The sequence below is a fragment of the Pristis pectinata genome, chromosome 17 (assembly GCF_009764475.1).
Source record: "Pristis pectinata isolate sPriPec2 chromosome 17, sPriPec2.1.pri, whole genome shotgun sequence".
In the NCBI taxonomy this organism is placed as follows: Eukaryota; Metazoa; Chordata; class Chondrichthyes; order Rhinopristiformes; family Pristidae; genus Pristis; species Pristis pectinata.
The window spans coordinates 6,337,901-6,361,794 of NC_067421.1; the positions used below are offsets into that span (position 1 = coordinate 6,337,901).

The 23,894-nt window shown below is 55.9% G+C and overlaps 2 protein-coding genes across 2 annotated transcripts in view; one reads left to right on the plus strand and one right to left on the minus strand.

The window, feature by feature from the left end:
- Nucleotides 1-1,958: 1,958 nt before the first annotated feature.
- Nucleotides 1,959-11,052, plus strand: gstt1a (glutathione S-transferase theta 1a). Its single transcript, XM_052032076.1, has 5 exons — nucleotides 1,959-2,361; nucleotides 3,342-3,429; nucleotides 5,621-5,771; nucleotides 9,234-9,410; nucleotides 10,747-11,052. The coding sequence occupies exons 1-5, from the start codon at nucleotides 2,250-2,252 to the stop codon at nucleotides 10,948-10,950; spliced, it is 732 nt and encodes a 243-aa protein (XP_051888036.1). The 5' UTR covers nucleotides 1,959-2,249; the 3' UTR covers nucleotides 10,951-11,052.
- Nucleotides 11,053-13,361: 2,309 nt separating this feature from the next.
- Nucleotides 13,362-23,894, minus strand: part of LOC127579286 (glutathione S-transferase theta-1-like) — a 31,308-nt gene continuing 20,775 nt past the window's right edge. Inside the window, exon 5 of the mRNA XM_052031977.1 lies at nucleotides 13,362-14,356. Coding sequence (XP_051887937.1) covers nucleotides 14,150-14,356 — 207 coding nt within the window. The 3' untranslated portion in view covers nucleotides 13,362-14,149. The remainder of the gene's footprint in view (nucleotides 14,357-23,894) is intronic.

The following is a 23,894-nucleotide window of genomic DNA, read 5'->3' on the forward strand; positions in this document are numbered from 1 at the left end:
GGTTTGGGAAGCAGTTCACAAGATCACAAGATCACAAGACAAGGGAGCAGAAGCAGGCCATTCGGCCCATCGAGTCTGCTCCAAGGAAAGGGAAATAGAAATGGGGTGGGAAAAAAAACTAGTCTAATCCCATTTTCCAGCCTTATCCCCATATCCCTTGATACCCTGACTATTTAGATATCTGTCTATCTCCTCCTTGAACGCCCCCACTGATCTGGCTTCCACTGCTGTGCGTGGCAAGGAGTTCCACAATTTCACCACCCTCTGGCTAAAGAAATTTCTCCTCATCTCTGTCTTGAAACTGTACCCTCTAATTCTAAGATTGTGCCCTCTGGTCCTGGACTCGCCCACCAAGGGAAACAGCCTAGCCACATCTACTCTATCCTTTCCTATCAATATTTTAAATGTCGCTATGAGGTCCCCTCTCATTCTTCTGTACTCCAGTGAGTACAGTCCAAGAGCCGACAAACGCTCATCATACGTAAACCCTTTCATTCCCGGAATCATTCTCGTAAATCTCCTCTGAACCCTCTCCAACGTCAGCACATCCTTCCTAAGATGTGGGGCCCAAAACTGCGCACAGTATTCCAAATGAGGCCTCACTAGTTCAACTACAGTGTGGACTCCACCTGTTCAGTGGGGATACAGACTGCAGGGAGACCCCTCTGTAGGATGCATCTCCAGCCCATTTGCCCAGAACTAAAGAGAGTGTTGTTTTATCCTGCTCCCAAAGTGATAGTCATAACAGGCAGATTGTGGAACACTCTGACCCTGAACCATGAAACGTCCATGCTAAATAGATATCAGTACTGGAGCTGGAGTCTAGGATACAGCTAAGTACACAAGATCCCAGACGTGGCCAGTTGTGACCTGGTGGGCACCCTCTTATTCTCTGGGCAAGTGGGCTGCCCCATCCAAGCAGTCCCTCGGGAGCAGTAAGTATTGCCTTTCATTCACTCACTGAGGAGAAGCAGTACAATAAGCTAACAACACAGACAATTTTCACAGCATGTGCTGACACCATCACAGGCTTTGACCTCTCTGCAGTGAATCCACGTCCTTCCTATGATGTAGAGACCAGAACTGCGCACAGCCCTCCAGCTAACCAATGTCTACAAACAGCACACAATCTGCTGGAGGAACTCAGCGGGTCGAGCAGCATCTGTGGGTGGGGGGGGGGGGGGCGGTGGAAGGGATTGTCGACGTTTCCGGTCCTGAGGCAGGGTCTTGACCTGAAACGTTGACAATTCCTCTCCCCTCCCCACAGATGCTGCTCGACCCGCTGAGTTCCTCCGGCAGATTGTGTGTGGCTTCAGATTCCAGCCTCTAGCGTCAGCTGTGTCTCCAATGTTCTATAAAGTTGGACCAAGACCTCCCCGCATCTATTGCGTGCCCTGGCTAATGAAGGCAAGTATCCCACATGTCCTCGACACCACCTCACCTCCCTGCGCTGCCACCGTTGGGGACCTATGGACGTGAATCGAGGTCCCTCTGTCCCCCAATACCCCTCCACTTCTACCATTCATGGTGTATATCCCAACCTTGTTGGACCTTGCAGAACCCTCGCACCTAATGGAGTCTGCCGTTGCTCGCCCCATTAATGAGCGGATCCAGTATCATTCTCCAACCTAACATTTACCTTCCCCACTGTCACAAACACCGTCAGCTTCAAACTGCGGTCGGTGCGGCCAGTTACAAGCGCAAGGTGTTTCAGGTTGCAGGAGGCGGTGGGGGTGGAGGGGAGAACTTTACACATGCTCCATTTGTAACTGTCCCGGGCCGTAAGGGCAAGTTACCTCCCAGAGCTCGGGTGTACCTCTGCCCCGCCCAGCGTGGTTTCGGACACTCGCACTCACCGGGTGCCCAGTCTGTGTCTGACGGCTGCCGCCCCCGAGGAGGGCGGCCCCGACTCGGACCCCCCTCCCCGAAGGCGGAGTCCGGGCTGGGGATCAACCCACGGCGATGGGCTGCTCCCACTGGTTCAGGACTCCCTTCCTCCCCCTTCTCCGCATCGCTGAGGTCTTTGGACTCGGAGCGGAGTCAGTTCGGCAGCCCGGACCGACCCGCACCGCCCCGGACCAACCGGACCTTCCCCAGCCGACCCGCACCGCCCCGGACCATCCCCAGCAGACCGCCCCGGACCAACCGGACCATCCCCAGCCGATCCGCACCGCCCCGACCGACCGGACCGTCCCCAACCGCCCCGCACCGTCTCGGACCGACCGGACCGCCCCGCACCGTCTCGGACCATGAGTCTGCAGCTTTACCTCGACCTGTTCTCGCCGCCCTGTCGCTCCGTCTACATCTTCGCCAGGAACAACAACATCGGCTTCGAGTTCAAATTCGTCAGCCTGGCGGCAGGTAGGGGGCGCGACCCCCCTCCGCACCCCTCCGCGACCCCCCTCCGCGACCCCCCTCCACAACCCCCCTCCGCAACCCTCCTCCACACCCCTCCACAACCCCCCTGCGCAACCCCCTCCTCCACCCTCCTCCACAACCCCCCTCCACACTCTCCACACCCCCTACAACACCCCCACCAACCCCTACCCACCCCCCACCTCTTCACCCCACGTCCCCGACACCCTTCAAAGCCCCAACTACCTCTCGCTGCACACACCCTCCACCACCTCTGTCCACTGCACCCCCACCCCAACCCCACCCCTCCACCCCTCCACCCTCCATCCCTCCACCCCACCTCTCCACCCCCCCACCTCCACCTCTCCATCCCTCCACCCCTCCACCTCTCCACACCTCCACCCCCCCCACCCCCACCCCTCCACCCTCCATCCCTCCACCCCCCACCTCCACCTCTCCATCCCTCCACCCCTCCACCTCTCCACACCTCCACCCCCCCCAACCCCACCCCTCCACCCTCCATCCCTCCACCCCACCTCTCCACCCCCCCCCACCTCCACCTCTCCATCCCTCCACCCCTCCACCCTCCATCCCTCCACCCCACCTCTCCACCCCCCCCCACCTCCACCCCCTCCACCTCCTCCAGCCTCCACCTCCTCCAGCCTCCACGCCCTCCACTCCCCCTTTGCCCACCATCCCTTCTCCACCACCGTCTCCTGCCCCCTCCACCCCCCCTCCTTCCCCGCCCTGCCCTGTTTCCCTCCAGAGCCCATTCCCAGTTGTGACCCATCGAGGCATCCTGACACCTTCACCTCCCCTTCGCCTGTTCCCCTCTTTGTCCGCCTACCCGCCCACCTCATTCTCTACCCTGGTCTCTGTGCCCTTCCGTCTCCTCGCCCCTCTTCCCTCCCCTCGCCGCCGGCTCCGGGGGTGTGCCGGGCCCCTGCCACGACCGCGCTGTGCTCTCCAGCGTCTCCCGTCCACAGGCCAGCAGTACGGTGAGGAGTTTGAGAAGGTGAACATGCTGAGGCTGGTGCCTGCTCTGAAGGATGGGGACTTCGCGCTGGCCGAGAGGTGGGTGCAACCTTCCAGTCCGTGCGGGCGGAGGGACGGGGGTGCGCTGGTGATGTGGGGAGGGAAGGTTCACCTCGGAGTCCACAGGTCCCCCTCCCCAACCCCCGCCCCACCCCGGAGCACAGGGTTCACATCAGGGAGAAAGACACGTTGTGTCCTTCACATCCACAGGGCAGTCTACGGAGACGGCTCACTTACAGAGCGTCACCCCCCCCCCCCCCACCAGTGCTGCACAGCAAGATCCCACTCCGCGAGTGCTGCACAGTAGGATCCCACCCTACAAGTGCTGCACGGTAAGATCCCACTCACTGCCCTGGGAGCATTGACAGCAGAGCCCGTGTGCTCTCAGAGATGTTGGCCAGAAGATCTCTCACCTCCAGCTGAGGAAGGGCCCCCGCCCCTCCAAACCTTCACCGCGACGGCACAGTAGCTCCGGTAGCAGGGCCGCTGCCTCACAGCTCCAGAGAGCCGGGTTCGATCCTGAGCCCCGGCGCTGTCTGTGTGGAGTTTGCACGTTCTCCCAGTGGGATGGGTTTCCCCCGGGTGCTCCCATTTCCTCCCACGCCCCAGGTCGGTTGGCTGCTGTAAATTACCCCTGTGTGTGGGAGGGTGGCAGAACCGGGATTGTGAGGGGAGTAAAATGTAGGATTGGTGCAAATGAGCTGTTAATGGTCGGCACAGTCTCGGTGGGCCGAATGGCCTGTGTCCGTGCTGTACCGCTTCGTGACTCTAAGATTCTCTGAGACGTGTCACTCTGTCATGAGGGGCAAGTTCTGTGGCTAGACAGGGGTGGGGGGGGTGGAATTCTCCTTTCAGGACATTCTCGGACGTGCTCTGTGGAGACCCCGCACTTGGGCAAAGTGCAAAGTTTCTTTTTCCCAAACCAACTCCAACCCTGCCAGAGATTAGATTTTACTTAAAGCAACACAGAAGGTAGAGGGTGGAAAAAAAAATTCCCCGATGGTTCTAAAACCAGAAGCCACAGGTTTAGGGTCGGGGGTAAGTCGTTGAGAGGGGATCTGAGAAAGAATATTTTTACCCGGAGGCTGTTTGGAGGCAGAGCCTCAATCCGCTCTCAACCTTTAAGAAGTGGAGAAGTGGCAGGGGGGATGGGAACCCGAGTGATAGGTCGGAGGTTGGTGCACCTAGTGTACGAGCAGAGTGCAGAAAAACTGTGAGGAAGGATAGGCAGTTGAAAGGGCAAAATTGCAGTCAATAGATCAGTGAGTCTTACTTCAGTGGTGGGCAAATTACTGGAGAAGATTCTTATAGACAGGATATATGGGCATTTGGAGAAGCATAGGCTGATTAGGGACAGTCAGCATGGCTTTGTGAGGGGCAGGTCGTGCCTCACCAGCCTGATTGAATTCTTTGAGGATGTGACAAAGCACATTGATGAAGGTAGGGCAGTGGATGTGGTGTACCTGGATTTTATTAAGGTGTTCGATAAGGTTCCTCATGGAAGGCTCATTCAGAAAGTCAGGAGGCATAGGATCCAGGGAAACTTGGCTGCGTGGATTCAGAATTAGCTCGCTTATAGAAGACAGAGGGTGGTGGTAGATGGAGTGTATTCTGTCTGGAGGTCGGTGACCAGTGGTGTTCCACAGGGATCTGTTCTGTGACCCCTGCTCTTTGTGATTTTTATAAATGACTTTGGATGAGGATGTGGAAGGGTGGGTTAGTAAGTTTGCTGATGATATCAAGGTTGGTGGTGTTGTGGATAATGTAGAAGGTTGCTGTAGGTTACAACAGGACATTGATAGGATGCAGACCTGGGCTGAGAAGTGGCAGATGGAGTTCAACCCGGATAAGTGTGAAGTGATGCACTTTGGGAGATCTAGTTTGAAGGCAGAATACAGGGTTAATGGCAGGACTGCAGTGTTCTATGTATCTGAATGAGCACCCAGGGGAAGTTTGTGCAGTTACCAGGAGAACGTGCAAACTCCACACGGACAGCACCTGAGGTCAGGGTTGAACCCGGGTCTCTGGAGGTGTGAGACAGCGGCTGTACAAGATCCGCCACTGTTAGCACAGCTGCCTGGGAGCCGGGTCCAGCTCACTAGCCATGCCAAGCTTGGGGAGTGGTAGCCGGCTGGGCTGGGATCAGTGGTGGGCAGGGTGTTGGTGGGTAAGAGATATGTTGGCTGCGAGGTAACCTGATGTAGAGTGATGTTCCCCACCTGCCCCACAGTGTGGCCATCCTGAAGTACCTGGCTGGTAAATACCAGACCCCCGACCACTGGTACCCCTCTGACCTGCAGCAACGGGCCCGTGTGGACGAGTACCTTGCCTGGCAACACTCCAACATCAGGTTCCATGGACCCAGGGTCTTCATGTTCAAGGTAACTGTGTCCATTCTCCCCAACGCTCCCCTCGTCCCCCCAACGCTCCCCTCGTCCCCAACGCTCCCCTCCTCGCCAACACCCCCCTCGTCCCCAACGCCCCCCTCGTCCCCCCAACACTCCCCTCCTCGCCAACACTCCCCTCCTCGCCAACACTCCCCTCCTCGCCAACACCCCCCTCGTCCCCCCAACACTCCCCTCGTCCCCAACACTCCCCTCGTCCCCCCAACACCCCCCTCATCCCCAACACTCCCCTCGTCCCCCCAACACCCCCCTCGTCCCCCCAACACTCCCCTCGTCCCCCCAACGCTCCCCTCCTCGCCAACGCTCCCCTCGTCCCCAACGGTCCCCTCGTCCCCAACGCTCCCCTCCTCGCCAACACACCCCTCCTCCCAAACAGTCCCCCCTTCAACACTCGCTCCTCCGCTCTGCCTTCCCATCCTCCAACACTCCCCCCACCTCCCACCGTCCCTCTGTCCTCCAGTGTTCCCGTCACTCTCTCTCTCTCTCTCTCCACCTGCCTCCGCCCTCTCTGGCAGCCAGCCGCTCCTCTGAAACCTCCACAGTGACGGAGCGGGCTCTGCTGGCTCCGCTCTTGGTTAATGTGTTGGTTCACCGTGCTGACCTGCTGATCGGCAGTCGGTTTACACCGGTGATGAGTGCTTTATCACTGGACACCGTGGCTCTGCTGAGATGGTGTTTACTCTCCGTCTGACAGCAAGTCTTCACTTTGATTCACATTTCAATAACATTCCCCCTCCCGGTGCTGCCCTGTGTCACACACTGAGGTCATTCTCTGTCCAGTCACCACAGAGGACGCCTGTCCCGTCCCAGGCACTTCTGTTATTGCCTTTTCACTAGCTCTGTTGTATCCTTACTGTGGCACCAGGGCACAGCTGAGGGGAGGGGGATTTTGGGGAGGAGCTGTGGGGGATGGGTGAGAGAGGGCCCGAGGGGAGGGGGTGTTGGGGTCTGTAGGGAAAGGGGAGATTGGGAAGGGGCTGTGGGGGGACGGGATCTGGGGAGGGGCTGTGGGGGTGAGGGGGAGATTGGGGAGGGGCTGTGAGGGGGATTGAAGCCGACGGGAGGGGGATTGGGGAGTGTCTGTTGGGGGAGAGGGGCAGAGGGGAGGGGCTGTAGGAGGGGAGATTGAGAAGGGGCTGTGGGGGGAAGGGATCTGGGGAGGGGCTGTGGGGGTGAGGGGGAGACTGGGGAGGGGCTGTGAGGGGGAAGAGGGGCCGAGGGGAGGGGCTGTAGGGGGAGGGGAGATTGAGAAGGGGCTGTGGGGGGAGGGGAAGATTGGGGAGGGGCTGTGAGGGGGAGAGGGGCCGAGGGGAGGGGGTGTTGGGGAGGGGCTGTTGAGGGGGGAGACGGGGGGGGGAGGTTGGAGGGGACAGGGCGGGGGCGAGGTGCCCATGTGTAGGGGTCCGGGCTCAGTGGGGTTACGGGCAGGGTCGGAAGCAGGATCAAGATGACCGAGTCCGTCGGAGGCCGGGACCTGGGAAGGGGTTTGCAGAGTCGGGAGAACAGCCGGGTCCTGGGGGGGAGAGTGGAAGGGGAGGGGCGGCAGAACTCAGTGGGCCATTGAAAGGGTCGGGTGGTGGGGTGGGGGGAGGTCGGAAGATCCACAGGCCTTCTGGAGGAGACTGGAGTGATCAGGGTAGAAGGTCACATGGGGGTGAGTCCGGAGCCCTGCTGGAGTGGGCAGTGTGAGTGGTCACCGGGTGTGCTGTGTCCCAGTCGCCTTTAACCTGCCAGGTTTCCTAACACTTGGGAAACGACTTGATCCGCCAGGATTTTCAAGCAGTGGCTGCACTTCAGATGACAACACTTGCACGGCCAGACCTCTTCCTCTGGCCGGGCTGCGCGCTTGCTCCGGATTGGAGACTCCCCGGGTAGACCTGGTCCCAGATCCACCCCCCATCTCCGGCATTCCCTCCCTCCCTCCCTCCAGCCATCCTCTGTCCAACAACAGCCCCGCCCCTGGAGGACCCTCGGACCGCCAGCAAACCAGCCCTCCGTTCATGAACAACGACACCCCTCTCTCTGGCTGGCCGTCGGGGGAAGGGTGGCTCTGATCGTCAGATACATTTTCATAAAAAATACACTTATAAAGATCATAAAACGTGCACCATGCAGCGTCTGCTGCAATCCACAGTACAGACCATCTGCCTGCGTGGTCTACAGGACCAGGCAGCAGTGCCCCTCCTCGTCTATTCCATGAGGGATGCCCGACAGGTTTCTCCGCGGGTACCGACCCCTCATGCAGCCCTAAACCCCTTCCCCGCCCGGCAGCGGCAGCTCCAGCACCTCCCCCGGGCCTGGGAGGGAGCGTCCCACAGCATTCCCCTTGGGAATCCGCATTGGAATTTCCTGCCACACGGACAGAGTCCACCAGCCAGCTGACAATTTGCTGTCAGTGTTTTTCTCGGTGCTTGTCTCTGGGATGAGCCTGTGGGAAGGTAGCTGTTCTGGCCAGTCCTTGGGATATGCTCCCAGGGATTGTGGCTCCACACAGGATTTGGGAATGGGACTCCCTCCATCTGTGCAGCATCTGTGGGCTCCTGTGTAAATGTATCCTTGGCCTGGCTGCTGGCTGCTTCCTTAAGGCTAGGCTTAAGGCAAACGATAACAGGATGCTGGAGGACTGATCTCATGCAGGGCAAACGTCCAGCAGTGTTCCACCGGGAGACGGGAATGGTCCAAGAATGTGTTGGTTGAGAGGAATACCAGTTTGCTAGAAGTAATATGTAATATAGCGGGAACTCTGCCCCCCAGGGTCACTGCCCCCAGGTCACTGACCTCTGCACCCCAGGTCACTGACCACTGTCCCCCGAGTCGCTGACCTCTACTCCCCCCAGGTCACTGACCTCTGCCCCCCCCGAGTCACTACCCCCGGCTCACTGACCTTTGCCCAGGTCACTGACCTCTGCCCCCCCCGAGTCACTAACCTCTGCCCTCCCAGGTCACTGACCTCTGCACCCCGAGTCACTGACCTCTGCCCCCAGGTCACTGACTTCTGCTCCCCGGGTCACTGATTGTCCCCCCCCCCCGAATCACTGACCTCTGCCCTCCCAGGTCACTGACCTCTGCACCCCAAGTCACTGACCTCTGCCCTCAGGTCACTGACTTCTGCCCCCCGGGTCACTGGTTGCCCCCACCCCGAGTGACTGACCTCTGCCCCCAGGTCACTGACTTCTGCTCCCCGGGTCACTGATTGTCCCCCCCCCCCCACCGAGTCACTGACCTCTGCCCTCCCAGGTCACTGACCTCTGCACCCCAAGTCACTGACCTCTGCCCTCAGGTCACTGACTTCTGCCCCCCGGGTCACTGGTTGCCCCCCCCCCCCCCCCCCCCCCCCCCCACCCCCCCCCCCCCCCCCCCCCCGAGTCACTGACCTCTGCCCTCAGGTCACTGACTTCTGCTCCCTGGGTCACTGACCTCTGCACCATTTGCCCTCAGGGCCTGCTGCCTGCGTTGACAGGGCAGCCAATTCCCAAGGAGCGGATGGACGAGGCAGTGGAGGATCTGCAGGCTTCGATCCAACTGCTGGAGGACAAGTTCCTGCAGGACAGGCCATACATCGCCGGGCAGGAGGTGTCTCTGGCGGACCTTGTTGCAGTCGTCGAGCTGATGCAGGTGAGGGGAGTGAAAAGCAGCCGATCCCAGGTCTGGCCCCTGCGGACCCTCGGAGCGGTTCGTTCCCTCCACGCTGGCCAGGCCCGCAGGGAGAAGGTTGTTGCCTTCACTAAGCCTGATGTCCACACTTCCCCGCCTGGGTGCTGGGAGCGCGGGGAAGCATTCACCTGCCCGTTACCTGCTCTCGCTGCACCATCAGCAATGCTCAGCCCCTTTCCTTCCTCAGTCCCAGAGCAACACTAATGCCTCACTGTCCCTGGCGCACAGTCCCCCAGTTCCACCACAGCCTCCCTGAGGGGGGGATCCACCAGGCGTCATCGCTCTGCTGTCCTGGTATCACATTCCTCAGCTCCGGATGGTGGGCACACACACTCCTCATCTGTGGAACTGCACACCTCCTGCACACCTCAGTCACTGTCTCTCCCCGCCTGCCTCTCACCCCCTCTCCTGTGCTCACTCTCTCGCATTCTCTTTCCCCTACTACCATTTTTTCACTTTCTCTCACATTCCCATTTGCTCAATCCCTCCTGCTTCCCCCTCTCCCCCCCTCCCCATCTCCCCCCTCTACCCCCCTCTCCCCCCATCCCCCCTCTCTCCCCCCTCTCTCCCTCTCCCCCCTCCCCCCCTTTCCCCCCCTCTCCCCCCCATCTCTCTCCCCCCTCTCTCCCTCTCCCCCCTCCCCCTCTCTCCCCCTCTCTGCCCCTCTCTCCCCCTCCCCATCTCTGTCCCCCCTCTCCCCCTACCCTTCCCCCTCCCCTTCCCCCCTCCCCTTCCCCCTCCCCTCTCCCCCCCCTCTCTCTCCCCTCTCTCTCCCCTCTCTCTCCCCCCCTCTCCCCCCTCCCCCATCTCCCCCCTCCCCCCACCTCCCCCTCTCTCTTTCCCCCCTCTCTCCCCCTCTCTCCCCTCCCCCTCCCCCTCTCTCCCCCTCCCCTCCCCATCTGTCCCCCCCTCTCCGCCAGTCTCTCCCCCCTCCCCCTCCCCCTCTCTCCCCTCTCCCCCTCCCCTCCCCATGTCCCCCCTCTCTCCGCCAGTCTCTCCCCCCTCCCCTTCCCTTCCCCTCTCTCCCCCTCCCCTCTCTCTCCTCTCTCCCTCTCTCCCCCCCTCTCCCCCCTCCCCCCTCTCTCCCCCACATCTCTCCCCCCCTCCCCCCTCCCTCAGACCCCCAGTTCCATTCCGAGCCCTTCAGCCTCAGCTTCACACCCCCACCCTCACACCCTGCGCCCCTCCCCACATTTCCCCTTTCACACACCCTGGCCCTTCACTCCCTGAGTTCCCGGCGCTTGCTGCGTGGCTCGGTGCACATTCTCACTTCTTTCCCCTAATTCCTTCCCCACAGCCTCTGGGCGTGGGCTTCGATTCATTCAGCGGCCGGCCCAAGCTCACGGCCTGGCGGGAGCGGGTCAAGGTAGCCCTGGGCAAGGAGCTGTTTGATGAGGCCCATGAGCCGCTGATGAAGATTGAAGAAACTTGGAGTAATTTGGACCGTCAGTCTCCGATAATGCAACGTGTGGCGATGAGACTGCAGAAAGTGTACAAGTGACAGAGCCAGGGAGACTGTGCCCTGGGGCTCCTGCTGACGGTAACTTCACCTGATAGCTCCAAATACTTCCTGCAATCAAATAAAGTGCTTAAAGAGAGAAAAGTTTGGTTCCTGTGTCTCTGTGGCAGAGTGCCCCATTTTCCTGGTTCCTCCCTCCACCCAAGGTGGCTGCTCTTGTGGTAGCGACTGACCCCGACGGCTCAAAGACACAGCAGAGGTTGGCAATCTGAGACAGAAGCAGGAAATATTAGAAACACTCAGCAGGTTAGGCAGCGTCTGTGAAGAGGGAACCAATGAACATTTCAGGTCTGGAACGCTTCTGGGAAAGAGAGAAACTGTTAGCTTTTAGTTGCAGAGATGGTTGGGGAAGAGATAGTTCGGGCACAAGGAATATTTGTTGGGGGAGACAATTGATGACCCTGTTGGAAGCAAGCGATGTGCCTTTGTGTGAGTTGTTAATGGGGAGTCCGTGGGACACCACCACCAGACCAGGCTGCACAAGGACGTTGGTACCTTGTCCACAGCCCAATGTCAGTGTGCACCCCGAGAACCCATTGAATTGTATTGAAACACAGCTCGGACTTGGTTGGGTTAATGGTGGGCGAGCAGTTTGAGGCGTGCGGGGAGGAGGGGAGAGGGGAATGCCGGAGGGGGAACGGGTGAGATTAGGTTCTGGAGGTCCCTCTGCATCTGCCCTGGTCTGTGCACTGATGGACAGCTGGCTGCTTCTCCCCGCTCCCCCACCCCACCCCCTTTCATGGCTTCACCCCTTCTTTGCACATTGCTGTTATGCTGTGTGGCTGTGTGCTCTCTCTCTCTCTCTCTCTCTCGGTCTCTCTCTCTGGTTTCCTCTCTTTCAGCCACCTTCTCTGCCGCTCTCTCTGCCTTCAGAGGGAGCTCTGCATCTGAACCCCAGTTCTCGATGCCTCCCTGCACCATCTTGCCGCCTCACCTTAAGGCATCCTCACTGGAGCAGGGCTGGGATTCTGCCGCAGGCTCTGAGCGATCTGTGGGAACGGCACTGGGAACCATGTGCCCCGAGGGAATGTGCTCAAGTCCCAGGGAACTGAGGTCAAGTTCATTGGAACTGCAGCCAAAAGGTGGATTGATTGATTGATCCCTCACTGAGGACTTGCCGCTGAACATAACGTTGTAAATCTGCTGTCCGGCAGCCCAGGTGCTGGTACAGATGGCATTCGTGTGTTTGATGGTCAGCATGGACATAGTGAGCCGAAGGGCCTGTTCCTGTGAGAAAGGTGAACAACACCCAGGGGGACTCTCGGGTTGAGCCAGACCTGCTTTCACTCCCGTTCCAGCGACTGGTGTGGCCGATGTCGGCGGTGAATCACGGTTGCTCAACAGACAAGGGAAACCAGTGGAGATGTTTTGCAGGAGGTATTTGCAGCCTTACAGCGCATTAAGGTGGATAAATCCCCAGGGCCTGACCCAGTGCATCCTCGGACTTTGCGGGAGGCCAGAGAAGAAATTACTGAGGCCCTTGTGGAGATATTTGCTTCATGGTTAGTCACCGGTGAAGTTCCTGAATACTGGGAGGTGGCTGATGTTGTTCTGTTGTTTGAGAAAGGCAGCAAGGTCAAGCCAGGGAACTACAGGCCGGTCAGCCTGACACAGACACATATACACACACACACACACAGACCCACTGATACACATGCACAGACACACACACACTGCCTGTAGGTGTGTCTGTAACTCCCTCCATCATCCACACTGCCTGTAGGTGTGTCTGTAACTCCCTCCGTCACACACACTGCCTGTAGGTATGTCTGTAACTCCCTCTGTCACACACACACATCCTGTAGGTGTGCCTGTAACCCTCTGTCACCCACACTGCCTGTAAGTGTGTCTGTAACTCTCTCCATCACCCACACTGTCTGACATTATTGACCGCAGACAATTGTGAGCCTTTAGCTCTCCATCACTTCCCCAGGTCTGCCCTCCGACCCTCGGTTATGTCTCAGCTCCCTAACTGGGCTCTGAATTGTAACTGGATTACATGAAGCAGAATTTTATTTAACGTCTCTTCAGTCTCCATAAACACTCTGTGGCTGTCCTGCTGACACCGGCTGCATCCCTCGCTAATCCCCCAGTGAAATCTCTCCCTGTAACCCACCCCTGCAGCACAACCGTTGCCCAAATGCCCTGCCTGCACCACGTGTGGTTTGTTGGCTGACATTGTTGGCAAGTGCTGGTGTGGATCTTTGGTTCAGAGTACTTGGTGATGGGGGCTATATAAATGCAGGCAGTTGTTGCTGCCTTGGTGTAGCAACCACTTTACCTTGCAGCCCTCGGTGGTCACCAACGCACAGCCGCTGCTGCCCAGAGTAAATGACAGGCAACAAGGAAGGTGCCACCGACAACACACAAAACACGGCTGGTTCATCCATCAATGCAGATCAGTGTGAACATTTATTCAGTGTTCCCGAGAGAAGTGACCCAGAGAACCCACTGTGGCGGGCAACACAGCAGAACGTACAAGAATGTAGTCCGTACATGGTAGATCAGACTGGCGTGTGTGGGACTGTGTGTACGGACAGTGTGTGGGACTGTGTGTAGGGACGGTGTGTGTGGGACTGTGTACAGACGGTGTGTGTGGGACTGTGTGTACAGACGGTGTGTGTGGGACTGCATGTGCAGATGGTGTGTGTGGGACTGTGTACGGACGGTGTGTGTGGGACTGTGTACGGACGGTGTGTGTGGGACTGTGTGTATGGATGGTGTGTGTGGGACTGTGTGTACAGACGGTGTGTGTGGGACTGCACGTACAGACAGTGTGTGTGGGACTGTGTGTACGGACAGTGTGTGTGGGACTGTGTACAGACGGGTGTGTGTGGGACTGCACGTGCAGATGGTGTGTGTGGGACTATGTATGGACGGTGTGTGTGGGACTGCACGTGCAGACGGTGTGTGTGGGACTGTGTACGGATGGTGTGTGTGGGACTGCACGTACAGACGGTGTGTGTGGGACTGTGTACGGACGGTGTGTGTGGGACTGTGTGTACGGACGGTGTGTGTGGGACTGTGTACAGACGGTGTGTGTGGGACTGTGTACAGATGGTGTGTGGGACTGTGTACAGACGGGTGTGTGTGGGACTGTGTACAGACGGTGTGTGGGACTGTGCGCTGTCCTCTCCGGCTGCTGGCCCTGGGTGACCTGTGAGTTTGTTGGGCCCACACTTTACTTTCCCTTTTTGAGGATGATCTTTTTCAAGCCTTCGAACAGCGCCGGCTGGTTCTGTGTGATCCACTGCAGGCTCTGCTGTGTGTTTAGGACTGGTGCGTGGACCTCATCGAACAGACCTTGTCCAACGGCAGCCTTGACCCTCTCTCGCCAGGCCATGAGGGGGGTCCTTCCATCCAGTGGGTCATAGCCGGCACCCAGGGGCTGCAGGAGGGAGGGCAGAGGCCGTTCTCAGTGACCGACTGTGTTTTCAGTAGATCCCGCAGTACCACCCCCTGCCAGGACCTCCCTGTGGACCCAGTGTCCTGGTCTCCAACCCGTCTGCACCCTGTGGCTGTGAAGCTGACCCAGCACTTGCCTCAGGACCCATGACACCCTGTTATTCACCAGGGCAGGAGTATCACGGTGCTGAGTGTGTTCCTTCCCTCCTAGTGCAGACCTGAGGTCGGTCTGGGCTATTCAACTGTGGCAGCAACACAGGAAGCCAACCCTTCACAGAACATCAAACAGTACAGCACAGGAACAGGCCCTTCGGCCCACCATGTTGTGCCGAACGAATTAAACTAGTAATTGAACGCCCAACTAAATTAATCCCTTCTGCCTACACAATGTCCATATCCTTTGAATGTCCATTCTCTGCACATTCATGTGCCCATCTAAGAGCCTCTTAAATGCCTCTATCATATCTGCCTCCACCACATCCCCTGGCAGCGCATTTCAGGCACCCACCACGCTCTGTGTAAAAAAAACCTGCCCCACACATCTCCTTTGAACTACCCCCTCTCACCTTAAGTGCATGCCCTCCGGTATTAGACATTTCAACCCAGGGAGAAAGATACTGGCTGTCCACTCTATCTCTGCCTCTCATAATGTTATAAGCTGCTGTCAGGTCTCCCCTCAGCCTCTGCCACTCCAGAGAAAACAACCCAAGTTTGTCCAACCTTTCCTTATAGCTCATACCCTCTAAATCCAGGCAGCATCCTGGTGAACCTCTTCTGTTCCCTCTCCAAAGCCTCCACACCCTTCCTATAATGGGGCGACCAGAACTGAATGCAATACTCCAGATGCGGCCTGACCAGAGTTTCATAAAGCTGCAACTTAACTTCCTGACTCCTGAACTCAATTCCTTGACCAATAAAGGCAAACACGCCGTACGCCTTCTTTACCACCCTATCAACCTGTGCAACCACTTTCAGGGAGCTATGGACTTGGACCCCAGGATCCCTCTGTAGATCAACACTATCTATATGGATTTTAGTAAGGCGTTTGATAAGGTTCCCTATGGGAGGCTGATCCAGAAGGTTAAGATGCATAAGATCCACAATAACTTGGCCGTTTGGATTCAGAATTGGCTTGCCCACAGTATCTTGCCATCAACTGTGTACTGTCCCTTTACATCTGATCTTCCAAAGTACAATATTTCACATTTGGCTGGGTTAAACTCCATCTGCCATTTCTCCGCCCAAATCTGCAACTGATCTATATCCCGCTGTATCCTTTGGCAAACTTCTACACTGTCCACAACACCACCAATCTTTGTATCGTCTGCAAACTTACTAACCCAGCCATCCACGTTTTTATCCAGGTCATTTATATACATCACAAACAGCAGAGTACCCTGCAGAACACCACTGGTCATGGACCTCCAGCCAGAATAAGTCCCATTGACCACTACCCTCTGTCTTCTACGGGCAAGGCAATTCTGAATCCAAACGGCCAAGTTATAGTGGATCTCGTGCATCTTAATCTTCTGGATGAGCCTCCCATGAGGGACCTTGTCAAACACCTTACTAAAATCCATGTAGACAATGTCCACAGCTCGACCTTCATCAATCACCCTGGTCACCTCCTCAAAAAACTCAATCAAGTTAGTAAGTCATGACTTGCCCCACATATGCCATATGCTGACTGTCCCCAATTAGGCCATAGATTTCCAAATGCTCATAAATCCTATCCCTAAGAATCCTCTCCAGTAACCACTATCACTTGATGTGAGACTCCCCAGTCTATAGTTTCCCTTCTTGAATAATGGAACAACATTAACTACTCACCAGTCCTCCGGGACCTCTAGAGAGGACATGAAGATCTTGGTCAACACCCCAGCAATCTCACCTCTTGCCTCTCTCAATAACCCGGGGACTTATCCACCTTAATTCTCTTCAAGAGACCCAACACCACCTCCTTCTCCATCTCGAAATGCCCCAGCATATTAACACGCTCCACACCGATCTCACCATCCACCACATCCATCTCCTTGGTGAATACCGATGCAAAGTACTCATTTAGGGCCTCACCCATATCCTCCACCTCCAAGCTCATGTTCCCTTTACCCTTGAGTGGTCCTATCCATCCCCTAGTTATCAAATATATGTATAGAATGCCTCGGGATTCTCTTTAGTCCTACTTGCCAAGGACTTCTCATGACCCATCCTGGCTTTCCTAATTCCTTTCTGGCTTCTTTATATTCCTCAAGGCCCCTGTTTGATTTTAGCTTCCTAAACCTTACATACGCTTTCTTTTTCTTTTTGACTAAATTCACCACCTCTCTCGACATCCTTGTCCTTCCTCCTTACTGGAACGTCCCTGTCCTGTTCTCTGTGCAGTTGGTCATTAAACACCCTCCATGTGTCAGATGTGGACTTGCCCAAAAACGGCTGTTCCCAATTAACTCTCCCTCGTGCCTGCCTCATGCTCTCGTAGTTTACCCCGCTCTCCCGCAAGGTCCATACTTATCTATAGATATCTTAAAACTTAAGGAGCTGTGGTCACTGTTCCCTAACTGTTCTCCCACTGCAAGGTCAGTCACCTGGCCAGGCTGGTTACCCAACACCAGGTCCAGTACGGCCCCTCCTCTCGTTGGACTATCGACATATTGATTTAAGAAACCCTCCTGGATGCACCTAACAAATTCTGCCCCATCTAAACCTCTTGCACTAAGGAGGTCCCAGTCTATATTGGGGAAGTTGAAGTCCTCCATGACAACAACCCTGTTGTTTTTGCACCTTTGCCGAATCTGCCTGCATATCTGTTCCTCAGTGTCCCAGTGGCTATTGGGGGGCCTGTAGTATAATCCCATCAGAGTGATTGCATCTTTCTTATTTTTGAGTAGTACCCATAGACTCAATGTATGAGCCCTCCATTATGTCCCTGAGTGGTCCTACCCACTCCCTAGTTATCCTATGGAATGCCTTGGGACTCTCTTTAATCCTACTTGCCAAGGACTTTTCATGGCCCCTGCCGGCTCCCCTAGTTCTTTCCTGGCTTCTTTATATTCCTCAAGGGCCCTGATCAACTTTAGCTTCCTAAACCTTACATGTGCTTCCTTTTGACTAAATTCACCCCCTCCCCCGACGTCCCTTTCCCTGACTGAACATTCATGCTGCACCTTCTCCAAAGGTCTGTGGGAACAAGTCACCAGTGGGGAGGGGACGGGCATGATTGTCCATCCCCCACTCCCAATGGCCACCTCCCCTTCCACTCCCTTCCTATCTCCGCCTTCCCTCAATCCTCCAGTCCCTGCCCACTAACTGCCCTTCACCTCTCCTTCCCTCCCTTCCTCCCTCCCTTTCCCTCCCTCTGCCTCACTTCCCTCCCTCTCGCTCACTCCCTTTCTTCCTCCCTTCCTCTCTCTCCCTCCCTTACTCCCTCCCTCCCTTCCTCCCTCCCTCCCTCCCTCCCTTCCTCCCTCCCTCCCTCCCTCCCTTCCTCCCTCCTCCCTCTCACACTCCCTTCCTCCCTCCCTCCCTCTCTCTCGTTCCCTCTCTCTGTATTGTGGAGGGTCATGGCTGTCATGTGACAACACTGCCCCTACCTGGTCAGATGACAGCACTGCCCATGACCTGGTCAAAAGACACACCATTGTCAATCAAGGTTTGGCTTCACCCCACCCATCGGTGCACACCTGACCATTGGCCCCCTTAAGCACCTTTGTACTTGGCCTCGGGCCATTGGCCTGTTTGAACTACCTGGGCTGGACCCCCCAGCCCTTCAGCACTATAAAGAGTGCCATGTGTGCTTGGCTCAATCTCTTTTGTCTCCGAGGGATGCCTAGGAGCAAGGTGTGCCCTGTTTAATAGGGTTAGGAGCATCTGCTTCATTCCGCCGAGGAACCATAGAACGGCGCTGGAGAAATTAGTTAGTATCCCTGGTAGCAGAGAGCTGTGCCTGCACTGAGTCAAGGGGTGGCGGGCATCGTATTGTTTTTCCTTGATTGTATGTACCCAGTTCGTTGTGTGTGTGTATTTTATGCCTCTTACAATTCTCCCACACTTGCTATCAACTGTGCGTGTGTGTGTGTGTGTGTGCGTGTGTGTGCGTGTGCGTGTGTGTGCGCGTGTGTGTGCGTGTGCGCGTGCGTGCGTGTGCGTGTGTGTGTGCGCGTGTGTGTTGCCCCCGTTACCTTTTTCCTGCGTTTGTCTTTGTTAATAAATCATTTATCTCTAAGACTGTGTTCAAAGTCCTTGCCTTTCGAGACCTTGAATCTGTTTCACAACATTTGGCGCTGCGAACAGGGTCTCAAAGGTCTTGGCTGAACACAGACGTGGGGAGGGATGTTCTGGAACAGGGGCAAGAAAGCCAGTGTGGACACCGAGGATAGGATTCCCAGGTGGAAAGTAGAGAGCGAGGGATTTGGGAGCTTGGCTAGCATGCTGGCGGATCACAGTAAACCAGTGGACTGGGCTGTGCAGTTAGACAGCCGTGGTGAGAGAATGGGGCACCATGTGGTCGCCCTCCTCCCAGAGGTCGGGGTTCTCCAAGGCCAAAGGGAGTCAAAGGGGTGCCTTCTGGCTGTTTGCGTCCCCCCTGAGATGCCAGGTCAGAATTACTGGCCAGATACAGGGTATGTCTCCAGAAAGACAAGGAGATAGAGGTGCTCCAGCAGCGCTGCTGTACACTGCAGGAGGCAGTCCAGGCTGCCCAGACCCGAGCCAACGACCTCAAGGCCAGAGGTACCGAGGTCGCCTGCAGGCTGATCCAAATGCAGCAGGCGCAGACCGCCCACCGGTCTGGCTGAGAGCCAGACCCACTCAAAATTCGAGCCCCGGTCTGGCACGGCAACAAACTGGACACATGGCTGGGGGATGGGGATATATGGATGGATACTGATGAGAAGGGGTTGCCTGAGGAGCCTAGGCCCCATCACACCCGCCCTCCCCTCATGCACCCGAACCCCTGCATGCTCGACCTGTCACCACGCGATCCCAGGTCCGCCACAGAGGGGAGGGGAATGGGGATGAGGCCACCGCAGGGGGAAGTGCTGTGGTACCTCTGAAACTATGGAGACCCGGGATTTCTCGGCCAAGGAGCTGACCCAGCTGGCGGACCGGTACGGCCAGCGGCCGGGCGAGCACCTGGCCGCATGGCTGCTCCGACTGTAGGATGAGGGTGCCCCCAACGTGAGCCTCTCTCACCAGGAAGCGAGCGCCCTGGGGAGCTTGTCTGACCAACAGAGCATTAACAATGCCCTGCCGACACCACTGCGAGGGACCGGGGACAACGCTACCCTGTGGGATTGGGTAGTGACGCCTTACCCTCCTCGAATGGGATTTATACGGGTGACCGCAGTGGAGCACGGTCAGTGAGGGCACTGGGGTCATTAGGGAGTGGGCACTGGTGACCGGCATTTACGAGGGAGCCCGCAATCGCAAGTCTTTAGAAAATACCAGGGTGACCAGTGCGCTAGTGGGATACCTGGTCACCACCGCGCGCCCCGATTTGAGGCCAGTGGTCCTGCCCCTCATGAGACTGCCTAATGGGAAGATTGTGCAGTATGCCATCACCCTCCTGGAAGGGCGAGAGTTCTTGCAGCGGGGGAAGCCCACCCAGGTCCGTAGGGCGAAGACGAGGGCTGGAGACACAACCCCTCGTTTTACGCACAAACAGCTATACTTGGACCTGCTGCACACAGGGGTGGACTGCGCCAGCATAGATGGGATCCCGACCTCCGCCATTTACGCGCTCTGGAAAGAGCTTTGCGGGGGGACATCTGGCCAGGGGAAAACCCACAACCACCCTGGGATCAAGCCCGACACAGGGGGTGCCCCCAACCTCTGGACCACACGGGCTGCCCCCACCGACACTGCCTCTGCCCCTCCCCCACTCGAAACAGTCTCTCCTTCCCTCGAGGCTGAGCTCCGGGACCTGCTGAGACAGGAAATGTCCCGTCTCCGCCAGCAGGAACCTTCACCCACGGGGTGGCAGATCCCCACCCCCCTCCCACAGGATGAAGACCGGGGGTCCCGGCACATTTGTTCCACTGCCCTCTCTGGCCTGGGAGACCTGAGGCCACATATACCCATCACTGTACATTGGGGAAGGGGGAACATACAGAGGTGGGTGGCACTCATCGACACGGGTGCCCAACACACCATCATCCCGGGCGATGCTGCCGGGTGGAAAGAGACGCGGATGCAAATAGAGGGGTTGGGGGGTTCCCTTTTACCCGCGATGGAAGGTCATCGGGAACCAACCTCCTCGACCCGCAACAGTGTTGATAGCGGCTTCACCTGAGTGCATCCTAGGGATCAATGTCTTAAAGGGACAGTCCCTTCATACTAACCGGGGCAAGTCTGCGTTCGGGGTCGCGCGGGCTACAGTCGTGGTCGGGGCGGCCAAATGGGAACCAGTTGTTGTTCCCCCTCCCTCCAAGGTAGTCTGTAGCCGACAGTACAGAGTGCCAGGGGGACACCGAGATATCACTGAGGCCGTCCAAACCCTACTGCAGGAGGGCGTCACTAGACCCGCAGCCTCTCCCTTCAACAGTCCCGTCTGGCCCATCTGCAAAAAGAAAGGGACGTGGCGCATGACGGTGGACTACAGACACCTCCACAAGTCTGCCCCCCCCCTCACTGCCGCCGTGCCCGACATTGTCACCCCAGTGGAGGACATTGCAGGGCGCCCAGACAAGCCTTGGCATGCAGTGGTGGATTTAGATATTCATAGCCCCACTATCTGCCACGGCTTAGTCACCCATGAGGAAGCCACATCCTTATGGGGATCCGAACAACAGGCTGCTTTTGAAACAGCAAAGCAAACTGTGGAACAAGCACTGCCGCTTGCTCCCCGCCAGGCAGGTGTCCCTTTCGAACTGCAGGTCTCGGCCAGTGAGACGGTCACCGAATGGAGCCTCTGGCAGAAGATCACAGGGCGCAGAGTCGCTTATGAATTTGCCAGAACCACTCATAGATCTGTGCTGGATTTGTGTCCGAACACCAGCACATGCCAGTGAAGCTCTGCGACGTACGCCGATCCCCCTGGATGACTTTCAAATGAACTGTTTACATAGACTTTTCGCTCCTGTGGGTTCCCCTCACCACTACATAACATCTCTTCCAGCGATCCCCGATGGGGTGCGTGTTTCAGGAACTGGTATTTCCCTCCCTACAATTTGACCTCCACCCGAGTCCCGACTCTCCGGGTCGTTCCACAGCCGCTGAGCAAGCCTAAGGAATGCTGGTGCAGGCTCCAGAATGAGCACGGTTCCACCCTTTCAGTCGGCCACAGTGACTGTGAGCGAAACTGGTATCCAGGTGCCTCAGCGACCACTGCCGATGGTGCTGCTCAGCTGGGGGCTCCCTGGGCTTTGAATGGGACCCACTGGATTTGTGATCACCGTGCCTACCCATGGCTCCCCACGAGCTGGTACGGTTGCTGCTTCCCTATATTCACGCCCTAGATGATGTTGGGGAGCACCCGGCAGACAGCGGCCACCGGGACAAGTGGGCCATCACGGAGGTGGAGAGGTTTCGGATGATAGCCTTTGCCACGTATGGCATGGCCCAATTGTCCCGTGAGGTCATCCAGAGGGCTAGCGTGCTCAAGACGCTGGCTAACGAAACAGCCATGGCACTGCAACGCACCGAATATGCCCTGATGCAGACAGCAGCAGAGCTGACGGCTGTCCAGATGATTGCTCTGCAGAATCGAACGGCCCTGGATTACCTACTCGTTGCTGATGGTGGTACCTGTGCAGTGATTGGTAAGGAGTGCTGCATGTTTATCTCGGATGAGTCAAGGAACATCACCCACTTGGCTGCTCACATTCGGGACTCAGTGGCTAAAATTCAAAAAGCAAGGGACCAGCTCCTCCAGCACGACACCTCGTGGGGAAACTGGTGGCCATTTGGGTCTCTGGGGGGATGGTGGGCAACTGTCACCCACTGGGTGACTACTCTCGTTCTCGTTATTATTGCCGTCTGTATATCATGCTGTGCTTGCCAGGTTATTCAGAGCACGTCTGCCTTTCACTAGTACTGTATACTGACATATAGCTTTAGGCTTAGAAATAGTTATCTCCATGTAACGATTGAGAGGTGGTGTAACTTCTGAGAGGTGGATTGTACTGTGGAGGGTCATGGCTGTCATGTGACAACACTGCCTCTACCTGGTCATATGACAGCACTGCCCATTACCTGGTCAAAAGACACACCACTGTCAAGCATGGTTTGTCTCCACCCTATCCATCAGTGCACACCTAACCATTGGCCCCTTTAAGCACCTTTGTACTTGGCCTCGGACCATTGGCCTGGTTGAACTACCTGGGCTGCGCCCCCAGCCCTCCAGCACTATAAAGAGTGCCATGACTCAGCTTCTCCTTTATGGAAAATGAAGGGACTAACATGTTTCCGTGATTTATTCATTGATAACTGATTTTTTATCTTTTGAACAGTTGTCTAACAAATACAATTTGCCTAGATCACACTTTTTTCAATACTTAGAGATTAGAAATTTTTAAAAAGTTACTATGCCTTCTTTTCTGACTCCACATAAATTTGAAATTACAGAAAAAACTTTAGGTTTTAATCCTTATCAGAAGGGCTTGATAGCAATAATTTATGATCTAATTATGAAAATACGTCCAGAGACACCTGATAAAATTAAGAAGGAATGGGAAGGAGAACTCCAGATACTTTTACCCACAGAGACATGGAAGAAAATTCTTCAATTAGTTAATACATCTTCGATGTGTGCCAGACACTCTTTGATACAATTTAAGGTGGTTCACAGGACTCATATGTCTAAGAATAAACTAGCCTGCTTTTATCACCATATAAACCCTATATGTGACAGATGTAAGTCGAAGGTGGCTTCGGTCCTGTCCTCTTTTGGAAAAATATTGGAAAGACATTTTTAATATTATTTCAACTGTATTGAATATTGATTTACAACCTCAACCGATCACTGCAATTTTTGGGCTACCAAGGATGGAATCCGGCCACTAATCTGCTGCTGCTTGCTGTATGATCGCCTTTGTCACATTAATGGCCAAGCGATCCATTTTGTTTAAATGGAAGGATCCAATACCTCCCACAACTTTTCAATGGTTCTCTCAAACTAGATCATGTTTAAACTTAGAAAAAATTAGGAGTGGCTCTGCGGATTCTTCGCTTAAATTCGAGGGAGACCATTCATTCAATATTTTCATATGATGTAGATCTTAGAGGAGCAGAGTTGACGACAAAATAAATGCTCTTTGTTCATCGAGAAATATCAGCCCAGTTTTTTTTTCTTTTGAAATTTGTTTTTAGTTTGTTTCGATTTATCACTTAAAATTTCTTTCGATTTGGGGGTTCTTTTTTTTATACAATAAATCTTTTTCTTTCCCTTTTTGATTTTTTTTGTATTATATTCGCTTACTAAGAGACCGTGGGGCCTGAAATATATTTTTTATTCTTTATGATTATATATGTCATGATTCTCCTCCCGATCTCTTTGTATCACGTGTATAGCCACTGATGTTAGA